Below are 12,018 nucleotides of genomic sequence, written 5' to 3'. Positions count from 1 at the left end.
GAGCACAGTGGGACAAACATCCAGCAAAGACAGACACTCAAAACCACGGCATGGGCCTGCCCCTTACCCAGGGCCTGGGCCTGGCCAATGGGGGTCTGGCAGTGGCTGTATAGAGCAGGGCCATGATGCTGTGGCCACCAGGATGGGGAGCCATGTGGATGAAGGCCTGACCTTGAGCAAGCAGGCAAAGGAAATGGCGACTTCTGACCAGTCCACTCTCGGGAGCTGATGACCCGTCCCAGAACCCCGTTCAGACACCAAAGACCCAGCAGGAGGGAAGAGAGGAGGGAGGAAAGGGAGTTCTGAGCCTCCCCATCTGTCCTCCCTAGGGCCCCACACCAAGCTCTCCTCTGAGAGTCAATGGGGCTCCGAGATGCTTGGAAACGTGTCCAGCCCTCAAGTTCTCAGGGATGGGCCCAATTCCCAGTCCCCGGGGCTGCAGTACCCTGCAGGAGCATCAGCTAGAGGAGGTGGTGCAAAGATGGACTGACACCATCTGCAGAAAGGCCTGCCCACAGGTGGCCCTCAGCTCATCTGGAAACCTGGACTTCAGGAGGGTACCCCACCCAATGTGGTAAGAGAGGCTCAGCACGCCTGAGGCATCTGGTCCAGTGAGCTCCAGCCTGAACCCCACTGCTGTCCGGAGTCTGAGACTTTGGTGGGTGGCAGGCAGGACAGATGGCCATGTGACCAGCCCCCACAAAGGACCCTGGGAGCTGATGCTCTCTAGCTTCCCGACAACCCACACTTGACTTGTGCGGTCAGAGCTTGTGGCCAAAATGTTCAGCTCATCCTGAGTGACCCCACTGAGAAGGACTCAGGGTTTCCCCAGGCTCAGCCCCAGGCATCCTCCTCTTTGCTGACTCTGCTCTGTGCCCTGGTGCTCAGTGAATTTCAGGCTTGAGTGCAACCATACGCCGAATCCTGGGAGGCCTCTTATCAACTTATGGACCCTGTGGTGGTGGTGAGGACCCTGACAGGTGGGTGCATGAGGGATGGGGCCAGAAGGAGGAGCTAGCCCAGAACATTTGCCCACGAAACATCAGGAAACAAAGTCCAAAGCGGTGAAGTGTCCTACACCTGACCCGCTCAGGTAGCTCCCTGTTGTTGTTTAGTTGCTAAGTCATGTCTGACTCTGGAACCCCATGGACTGCAGCGTGCCAGGCTCCTCTGTCCTTCACAATCTCCCAAAGTTTGCTCAAACTCATGTCCATCGAGTCAGTGATGCTATCTAAACATCTCATCCTCTGTTGTCCCCTTCTCCTCCTGCCCTCAATCTTTCCCAGCATCAGGAGCTTTTCCAATGAGTTGGCTCTTACCAGGTGGCCAAAGGATTGGAGCTTCAGCTTCAGTCCTTCCAATGAATATTCAGGGTTGATTACCTTTAGTATTGACTGGTTTGATCTCCTTGCAGTCCAAAGAACGGACTCTCAAGTCTTCTCCAGCACCACAATAAGACACTTGCTCCTTGGGAGGAAAGCTATGACAAATCTAGCTGCTGCTAAGTCTCTACAGTTGTCTGACTCTTTGAGACCCCGTGGACTGTAGCCTGCCAGGCCCCTAAGTTCATGGGTTTCTCCAGGCAAGAACACTGGAGTGGGTTACCATGCCCTCCTTCAAGGGATCTTTCTGGCCCAGAAATCGAACCCGAGTCCCTTATGTCTTCTGCATTGGCAGGCAGATTCTTTACTACTAGGGCCACCTGGGAAGCCCATGACAAACCTAGACAGTGTATTAAAAACCAGAGATATCACTTTGCTGATAAAGGTCCATCTAGTCAAAGGTATGATTTTTCCAGTAGTCATGTACAGACGTGAGAGCTGGACACTAAAGAAGACTGAGCGTCAAAGAATTGATGCTTTTGAATTGAGTTCTCGCCAGGTGGAAGGCCCCATGGGGGAACTTGGACTCAAAGGTCAGAGGGACAAGGCCTAGTTCTGGCCACCCGGGGACAGACCCATGAGGAGGAAGGGCCTCTACGATTGATCAGCAAGGGAAGGCCGTGGCAGGAGCCACATCACAGTGTCACTCTTGCTCCAAGACACACATGCTGCTGCCGTTTCTGTCCCCAGACATCCACCAGGTTGTCCCACCCACTGGGCCTTGAGAAGTTAAACCAGCTCATCTGCTGTGTACGAGCCATCCTATGCCCTTCTCAGCTTCCCAGCAAGGACATGGTCCACACTAGGAGACAGCAAGGGAGGCAGCACACTGAGGGTGTCGGGAGCTGTGATCCACACTGTGGACTGAGGCTGTGTGTGGAATCAGGGGCCAGTGAGCAGGACCCTATGGAGCTGGGCTCCAATACAAGGCACGTGTATAAACCCCTGGCTTTTAAAAAGAATACTGTCCAGCTCGGTTCATTTTCAGGGCCCAGGATCAATAGCCTCTCAGCATCAACAGGCACAGCCAGCACCCAGGTCTCGTTTCTGTATGTCACTCCCCAGGGACATGAACCAAGGTTCCTCGGAGAGCATCCGGTTCCAGGCCTGAAGTGGGAGTGCAAGGAGGCCTAAGAACATCTCAGTGTCTCAGGAATGCCATCCGAGACCGAGGGCAGGGATCCAGGATGGCCCAGGCAAGCATCCAAGAGAACAACAACGGTAGGGTTATGTGAGGTGAAAGTGTTAGACACTAAGTCATGTCCGACACTTTGCGAACCCCATGGACTATAGCCCGCCAGGCTCCTCTGTCCATGGGATTATCTAGACAAGAATACGGGAGAGAGTTGCCATTTCCTTCTCCATGGGATCTTCCCAACCCAGGGATAGAAGGTGGGTCTCCCACACTGCAGGCAGATTCTTTATCATCAGAGGCACCAGGGGAGCCCATGGGGGAGGGTGGTTATAACACAAGTTTAAGGAAAGTTCAGAAGTCCACAGTGAGAAGGAAGAAAAGAAAAGAGGGGAAAAGGAAAAGGAAGCTGTTATACACAGAGCACATTAGATAACAAAATTCAGAACAGAGTGAGAAAATCACTAGTTTGCATTTCCGACATTGTAACCGAGTCCAACAAGGTCGTCACTGGATCTGACACCATTGGCCACAGGGAGCTGGGGAAATGGCTGCTCACACACCTGGTGTCACCACCCGGACCACTTGCCAAGGGCAAGAAGCAGGGGGCCGTCACCCCGGCATCTGGCCTCTCCCGCTTGTCTCCAGAGTAAGCCGGGTCCTCCACGTCTGTCCACAGCTGCCACTCTCCCTCCCTCACTCCCTTAGGCTCTGCAAAGCTCATCCACCCGTGGCCCAGCTCCCCCAGCTCCCGGCCCCCTCCATCTGGCTTTCCTGTTCCCACAATAGCAGGCTCATGCAAAGACCCAGGCACAGGAAGACTAGCAGAATTGAGTCAGACACAAGCTGGGCACATGGTTCACAGGCAAGAGATCTCAGGACCCTCCCCACTGGAGGACCGCCACGCTGGGGACCAAGGGTGGCCTGGGTCTCCACCCTCCAGCTCCATCTCCCAGCCTGGTGCACAGAGGCCTTGAGAGGGCCGCTGGGAACCCCAAGGGTGAGCACAGGACTCCTGCTCCCCCTACCCCCGGTTCCCCTTCATCATGTCTCTATTTCATGCCCGGTGCTGCTACACCTGATCACCAGCCTCACCCGCCCAGCCCAAGGCTGCTGCCCACCCCACAGAGCTCACTCTATATTCCATGGCAGGGGCCGGGAGACTGTCCCAAGGACATGGTCTCAGCCCCGCAGAGGGGGTCTGCAGCTCTACCTGGCTCTCCTGGGAGTTCCTGAGCACGATATTAAAGCCCCCCCATCTCCCCAGGCTCACCTGTGTGTCCGCATTTAACACCTTGATCCTCTGGGTGGAGATGAAGAGATCCACTTCCGTCAGTGTCTGGGCATCTCCCTCAGAATTCTAAGAAAGGATGGTGGAGACTGTTACAAACCTTAGAAAAAAAACTAACTCAGACAAAGGCCTGACAATCTCATGCAGGACCCTGAGCGCCCCTAGAGGGAGAAGCTCGTCGGCAGAAGCAGCCATGGGAGTCTAAACGCGGGCTTCCGAGCCCATCTCCGCTAAGTGAGCTCTTGGGGCGGTTTGCACAGGACGGCAGGGGGACTGCTTCCAGGAGGCTGAACAGGAGGGGACCGGATGCTGGGGGGTGGGGTGGCTTGTGCCGCAGCATCCAGAGCGCAGCCCCCCACTCCAGGAGAAGCGAGCCTGCCTGCCCAACCTCTGGAACACAGCAGAAACACCAAGTCTGGTACTAGAGCTACATTTCTTGGATTTGGGATTACAAGTATCGCCAGGAAAGGCAGGGGGACGGATTTTTCACACTGGTGGAAATGCATATCTGCATTTTCTTCTGGTTTAAAGGCACAGTCATGTCAATGACTGTGTCAACTCCCCCGCCCTTCCCCCGCCATCTTCCAAAAACCCTAAGAGGGCAAGATCTCTACCAGAATGGGTGCTGCCCTCACAGGACACTGGAGAAGCCACCCCACAAATGCCCGTCCTCTCCTGGGTATGCCCACTGTATGGCCACTAGTGATGTGTAAAGGAATGTTCTAGAAGCTTAGTGCATGCTCAAGGACTGGCCTGAACCAAGACAGCAAGTCACAGGGGATTCTTAATTACTCCTGGGCATGGCGATTACACTGGCAAGCCCCTGGGGTGGGGATTCTCTGCTGGGGACCCTGCTTCCTCACGGGGACCTTCCCATTGTTGTTGGCCTGGCCAGCTGCAGGCAGACCGGTGAAGGGGCCCTTGGCAATGACCCTGAGCATCTTCCTGGCCGAGAGAAAGAACAATCCTTTGTGGAGGTCATCGCTGGCCTTGGCTGGCAGCTGAGTTCTGCTGTGCCTATGCCCAACCCCTCTGGGTTCTCTGGACCCAAAGAGAAGGCTGGGGTCCACACTGACCATCCTACTCCAGCTGCCCAGGATGGGCAGGCATCTCCTCGGGGAAAGCACATCCCACTGCAGGTCTTCAAGGCCAGGCCTTCTCTGCTATGCCTGGGGGGTACCCAGCACAAAGGCGGCTGGAGCAGAGGCGGGTGTGTGAGGTCCTGCCTTTCCTGCAGCTGAAGGAACCCAAAGAGGGACCACTGGGCAGACAGCAGGCATCATGGGGCCGGAGGGACAATGTCTCACTGCAGCAGGAGGGAGCCCCTGGCAGGGTCTTTGGCCATGCCACCAGAATGTGGTGTCCAGGTGGGCACAGGGGACTGACTCTCCTGATGCCCAAGCAGAGCCAGGGCCCAGCCAGCCCCTTGTACACCGAGCATGGGATGCTTCCTGAAGTGGGAGGATGGTTAGAACACACCCAGCATTACCGACCAGACTGCTGAACAAAGAACTGAAGGTCGACCCGAGATTTTTAAAAGCCTGCCCACGCTCCAGAAATTTTCTCCATAGAGAAAGGGTCCCCTGGGCAGACAGCACTTCTCTTCATCCCGATTCAGTAAATTAAACTTAATGAGTCTTTAAATATCAGGGCGATTTAATTAACTCTGTACAGGGGGCCTAGGCACTGAACGCATCACACGGTCACATCAGAGCCACACTTTACAATGTCTACACAAACCAGCCACATCACACATGGCAGTGACCGTGCTCTAGCTCACGGAGACTCAAAAAAGGAAATGAAAAAGGACAACAATTAAACGCTTCTGTGAGTGGGTGGTTTTTCACTCAGAAGTCTAGCACTGACCTACCAAGAGAATAGAAAATGGGTTTGCTACATCATTTCTGCTCCTAGGGCCCTCCCTGCCCCCTCCCAGTGCACAGGACAAGCCATAGACACACACGCAAACCCCACATCCTACACACCGCTTTCTTCTTGATTTTGGCAGCCTTTTGCATCCTCTGAGCAGCATGAAAGAGAAAGAAAAACAGGTGGGCGCAAAGTGAGCTGGGTTGCTCTGTCCCCTCCTGAGCAGCACAGGGGGCTCATGTCTGGAGCCCCTTTCCCTCAGCTGAAGAGCATGACCAGAATGGAGGCTGGGCTGCAAGGGCACAGACGTCCACAGACCCTCGACTGCCCAGAGGGGCACCCCTCCTCTCTCCTGACCCTGTTATCTTTGTTGACGAGGTCCTGCCCTCCTGCCCCCGAGCCTGGCCACACCCACACTTCAAACCCAGGTGATCGAGTCGACATCCACCCGGAGCTGCAGGTACATCAGAGCTTTTCTTGAGGTCATAAATTTAAATAAAACATATAATTTTGTTTGTTTGTTCTCCTTTCTGCAAGGACTCTGGCACTATAGATACACAGACTGTCAAAAAGGAACTAGAGGCTATACACACACACGTGACTGGAACACTTCAGAACAGTCACATTTTACAAATTGCATGTCCAGGGGGCCCAGTGGCAGGTCCTCGTTAAGGAGCCTCTGCGCCCCCAACCCCCATCTCCCTCGGCCCCGCCAGGCACCTCAGACACTCCCACTCTTGCACCCAGGGCTGGAGGGCGGGTCACAGCTGGATAGAGGGCCGTGTCGCCCACCCCCTCCAGTGCTCCCTGTAGGGAACCCAGCTGTCCTGGGCCTCCCATACCTTGACCCGGCTGACAGCCTCCTGTGCCTGCATCATTCTAATGTTTTTGGATGGGTTCCGCTCCGAAAGCAGCTGCGTGGAGCCCAGGTAGTTGGCTGCAAAGATGATCCCGTCGATGAGGTCTTCTGGCTCACAGGGCCCTGGAACTGAGGGGGGGACAGCTGTCAACTTCTGAGAGCACACAGGGGCAAGGCAGCAGGGCCAGGGGCCTTCAGGCTGGGGTAAGAGTCCTGCCCCCATGACCCCACAGTGCACAGAGCAAGTAACTGCACCCCAGCCAGGAAACCCTGCACGCCCCAGGAGGACAACGCCAGGCCAGGCAGCTGTACCTCAGACACTCAGGCCTCCAAGGGGATAGTGGTGCGCTACAACCCCAGGGCGCCCTTTCCCAAACATCTCCTGATCAGCCCCGAGCCCTGGGACTCCAGACAGCCCACCAGGTTTCAGTGATGGAAATGCCCACCAGACTCCAGTTGTGTGCCCTGGGGCTCCTGCAGGCCTGCAGCCCCTCACAAGCCAGTTTGGCTCCTCCTGCTCCACGTGCCCCAGTCCAGGCTGGGTGACATGGTCTCTGTTCCACCGGCTGCCTCAAGACCAGAGCTGTCAACAGTAAGATCTGGAATATTCCATCTCTGAGCTGTTTAATGTGGGAACCGGTGGCCTCACCTGGCTTTTCAGAACTTGAACATGTTGGCTAGTGTGACAGAAGAACTGAATTTTAAAATCTATATGCAATCCTAATTAACTGACATGTCAACAGCCACAGGAAGCTATGGCTTGCATCCTGGACAGGCCACTCCTAGAGGGGTTCCAGCTTCTGCCAGTGTCTCCACCCCAGATACCCGGGATCTGTGGACTGAGTTGGGGGGCACTGAGCAGGTTGTCACCTGAGACAAAGGCGCCACTTCACTGACCCGACCTCAGGCCGACATTGGACTCAGGGCAGGTCTCCACACTTACTCTCTGCAACGGTTGCTCTCTTTAAACCTCAGGAGAAGAGCCTGCATGTGTGTCTGGGATGCCTGGAGGAAAGCTGTAAGCTTCACTCTCACTCCAACAAACCAGCTCCATGGGCTTGAGATCAAAGCTCCCAGACTGGTCACAGTGAGTGCCCACTGGCCTGAAGACCCATATCTAGGCTCATCCAGCAGACACACACACTGGGAAACCACGGATGAAAAAGGAACAACTGTCTCTTCACACCAGAGCAGCAGCTCCTGCAATAAGGCTAATTCTACGATGCACTTCAGAACAAGGTGAGGGTTCTGAAGTCTAAGAGGAACCTAATGTTAATACGGGGTTTTCTGGGTGGCACTAGAGGTAAAGAACCTCCTTGCCAATCCAGGAGGTGCCAGACATGTGGGTTCAATCCCTGGGTGGGGAAGATCCCCTAGAGGAGGGCATGGCAACCCGTTCCAATATTCTTGCCTGGAGCATCCCATGGACAGAAGAGCCTGGTGGGCTACAGTCCATGGGTCGCAAAGAGTTGGACATGACTGAAGCAACTTAGCATGCACACATGCAGTGTTATTAGGTCCTGACTCAGGAATGCCCCAGGGTAGTTTCCATCCTGATGGCATAGAACTGGGGGCCCTGGAATCATGACACACCAGGGACCCTCTTTCTCCCACTGACCCTGACATCCTCCCCTCAACAGCCCCCAGAGGATGCACCTAGGGGCCCCCATGGCTTCCTCCAGGAAGCTCTGATTGCCTGTGTGGAAGCCTCAACCAGATCCTCTGAGAGCGGCTCCACAACCGGGGGTCAAATCAGGCTGCTTGTTCCATCTCAGGTGCCTTGGGCTCTGCTCTGAAGTTGAACAACCTTCTCCCAGCTGGGCAGGGCTGGGGGTTCCAGGGGAGGGGTGATGGGAGGGGGAGGGGTGGTGGAAGGGTGTGATGGCAGAGGGATAGGGAAATGGGGGAGGGGTGATGGGAGAGGGAGGGGTGATGGGAGGGAAAGGCACTGGGAGAGGACCCCTCCTTGTCCATCCATCAGGCACCATGGTCCTTGCTCTGCAGATGAACAACCTTCTTCCAGCTAGGCAGGGCTGGGGGCTCCAGGGGAGGAGTAATGGGAGGGGGAAGGCACTGGGGTGCCTGGTCCACACTCAGGCACATCAGGCTTGTCATGACCCAGGCAGAGGCAGAAGTCACTTCCAACAGAGGGAACAGGGCATCCAGCTCAGGCATTAATAGTAGCCTCTGCCCCGATCCTCAGTGCTCCTGACAGGGGCACTTCCGTTTTTACCACCTCATGCCTCCTGTGCCCCAGTGAGCATGGTCCCCAGGGTCCATCTTATCAGTGAGTGAAGTGAAAGTCTCTCAGTCGTGTCCGACTCTTTGTGACCCCATGGACTATACAGTCCATGGAATTCTCTAGGCCAGAATACTGGAGTGGGTAGCCATTCCCTTCTCCAGGGGATCTTCCCAACCCAGGGATTGAACCCAGGTCTCCTGCATTGCGGGCAGATTCTTTACCAACTGAGCTATCAGGGAAGCCCTTGCTGACCAGTAGATGGCATCACTCTGTTCTCAGGGAAAGTCCAGGTGGTCTCAGGAGCCCTGGGGTCATGCTTGCCCAACACCCCCAGACAGTGCTCAGGGTCTGGTCCTCAGCAAGTGTGGGGTGGGTGGAGGATCACATGATACTCCGTGCCCCGCCATCCCTGGGGATGGAGACAGACCTGAAGTCTCTGTCTTTAATGCTCCACTTGCCAGTTCCCAGGGTGGTCAGCTCCCAGACATTTTCTATCTCACCCCACACCCCAGAGTAGCCTTACTAAAGGCTGGCCCCATCTGGGTGCCCATCAGATCTGGGGCCCATTGGGGGCACAGACTTCTGATGTGAAGGCACCCGATTCCAGGCTGCGGGGTCCACCACCCACACCCATGGACACCTGCTCCCTGGGAAAAGGCCAGTGAAGGACTGTGGGCTTTGTTACAAGTCCAGCAGACACTCCCCTTCCAAGGAGGGGGGGTCATGTCACTCCTGCCTTGCTCTTTCTTCAAATAGGAAACACTACACACGACAGTACCTCCCACACCAGCCCGCCATTCAGACACCCACCCAGCCCCATACACATTAGGAAGCACCAAGGAGTGGCCAGTAGGAGGAGGGTTATTTCATCTTCACAGACACAGCTCTCAACTCCAATCACCAAATGCAGGAGCAAGGATTAACCAGCTTCATTCTAAGACTGAAGCAGCTGGCCCCGCGTGTTTGAGTATAAACTTATTTTGAGTATAGTCCTTATTTTGAGTATAGTCCTTATTTTGTTCAACTCCTGAACAAACACAAAGCTGAGCTGAGCCCACTAGAGGGAGACAGAACAATACAGCACCAGACAGAATCTGCGTCCCCAGAAAGAATTTCTCCTGCTAACTCCCTTTGCATGACGCAGACGTACATGCGTGTATCAGAATGCTGCTGCTCAGCCTGGATATGAGAACAGGTGCCCATCTGCTCCCTGCTGGAGGGAGCCTTCGTGTGAAACACCCGCTGGGGAACCAGAGGCCCCAGTGGCTTCTCTGAACAGGGAAGGGGTCAGAGGTGCCCAGAGCCATATCTTGGAGCCCCGGCCATGCTACCTTAGAGGGATTATCCTAAAGGGAGGGGGGTAGACAAGGCTTCCAGGGGAATGGCCCCAAGTTGGCTCATTCAGCTGTGCCTGCTGCCCCCGGAGGTCGTGGAGGGGGTGGCTGGGGAGGCCAGAGCACAGCCTCAGATGGGAAAGGGAGTGTGAGCACAAAAAGCCGCCAAGTGTAGCCCCCAGCCCAACACACTAGATCCCCTGCTCCATTAAGCCCCCATCAAACCTGTGAAGTAGATTTCAGTGTTCTAGTTTTACAAAGAAGGACAGTCTACGTGGAGTCAAATATTTTGCCCAAGATCACTGTCACTGATCCAGGCACAAAGCATTTCTAAGCCCCTCTCCTCAACAAGCCACAGAGGGAAAGGAGAGAGCTCCTCAGGTTGAGGCAAGGGCAGGTGCAAACGCCCTGAGGTGGCACAGAGATGTGCAAATTGTTGGAGCAGGGGGTGGGCCAATGGCTAGGACAAGTGGAGGTTGTAAAGCAAGTACCAGCCAGATGTGAGAACTCTGGGGCCACACTCAGGACTGTCACTGCAGGGTATCCGTCAGGAAACCTTTGCAGAGTAACTAAGGCAGCAGATAGGCAAACAGCAGAGTGGAAGGAGGGAGAAGAGCTGGGAGGTAACTGCAGGAGTCCTAGCAAGGAAGTGATGATAATGATGGTGATGATCATAGTGGTGATGGTGCTGGTAGAGTGAAGATGGTGATTGTGGTGGTGGTGATGGTGGTGTGGAATAGGACAAATGGACTGCAACAGACTGATTCGTCCAGGAGGTTCAATCAGCAAGACCTGGAAGGGTCCTGGAGGAGGAAGACTGGAAAGCCGGCTATAGGCAAGGCTGGATGGATGGAGCTGCTATTACTCCACTGAGGAGAGAGCCCTGGGAGAGGGTAGCGGGGCTGCTGAGGAAATTTAGTGGCAGGAGCCCAGAGACCCCCAAAAGAAACTCAGGAGTCCTGGAGAAGTGCATGTAAAGTGCTGAGGAAGTGCCAAGTAAAGCTGCAGGCATGCTCTGTCCAGAAGTCCTCTATCTAAAGTAACACACACTTGATCATCAGGACACACCCAAAAGGCTGCTCATTGCTGTGCCAACCATAAATTCCAAATTAAGTAACCATCAATCCATCAATCCAGGGGTGCTGATTAATATCCCATCATACAGCCACATCACTGACATCCTGTGTTGCCACCTGAACAAGCAGGTGGAGCTACAATTGCTGTCTCTGCCAAGAAATGAAATCTACCAAGAAGTGAGGGAGGAAGTGCAGATCCAGGTGGCCAGTGCAATATCTAATTTAAGGAAAAGGTCTAAAATCAACTACACTTCAATAAAATATTTTGTAAAGTTCTATACATAGACTTACATGGGCTTCCCCAGTGATGCTAGTAGTAAAGAACCCGCCTGCCAACGCAGGAGATATAAGAGATGTGGGTTCAATCCCTGGGTCGAGTAGATTCTCTGGAAGAGGGCATGGCAACCCACTCCAGTATTCTTGCCTGGAGAATCCCATGGACAGAAGAATCTGGCAGGCTATAGTTCATGGGGTCGCAAAGAGTCAGACATGTTTGAAGCGACTTAGCACATACACCCAGAAAATTTCTGGCAGGATTCATAAGAAATTTGACAGTGGTCTCCAGCACAGATAGGGATTAGGGGTCTGGGCCATACAGATAGAAAGGGGGAAAGCACACAGGGATTTCTTGGGTATAAATAATTTTGCATTCTTATAACACTTGGCATGGTCCAAGCACTATTCAGAAAAAGCTTAACAAACCTCTAGTAGTAAATAAATGCCCCAGTTTTAAAACATGTCCAAGCCCCATTCACACTGTCCAAACAGAGTCCTGGAGACAAGATCTAACATGGTTTTGTCTGTTTCTAACACGGACAAGTCTTTTCGGTCTT

General features: G+C 54.3%; 1 protein-coding gene across 9 annotated transcripts in view; it reads right to left on the bottom strand.

Annotated features, from left to right (window-relative positions):
* Nucleotides 1-12,018, bottom strand: part of APBA2 (amyloid beta precursor protein binding family A member 2) — a 130,252-nt gene that overhangs the window by 12,872 nt on the left and 105,362 nt on the right. For 8 of the 9 annotated variants that reach the window (XM_042235158.2, XM_042235160.2, XM_042235163.2 and 5 more), the window contains 3 exons: nt 6,517-6,662; nt 5,791-5,826; nt 3,788-3,874 (listed from right to left, as the gene is read on the bottom strand). In XM_042235158.2, the coding sequence (XP_042091092.1) occupies nt 3,788-3,874; nt 5,791-5,826; nt 6,517-6,662 (269 nt within the window). The remainder of the gene's footprint in view (nt 1-3,787; nt 3,875-5,790; nt 5,827-6,516; nt 6,663-12,018) is intronic. The other variant, XM_042235161.2, reaches the window with a different exon arrangement.

Source organism: Ovis aries, chromosome 18 (genome assembly GCF_016772045.2).
Source record: "Ovis aries strain OAR_USU_Benz2616 breed Rambouillet chromosome 18, ARS-UI_Ramb_v3.0, whole genome shotgun sequence".
NCBI lineage: Eukaryota > Metazoa > Chordata > Mammalia > Artiodactyla > Bovidae > Ovis > Ovis aries.
Note: the sequence above shows the minus strand (reverse complement) of the source record. Positions and strands in the feature narration are given on the sequence as shown.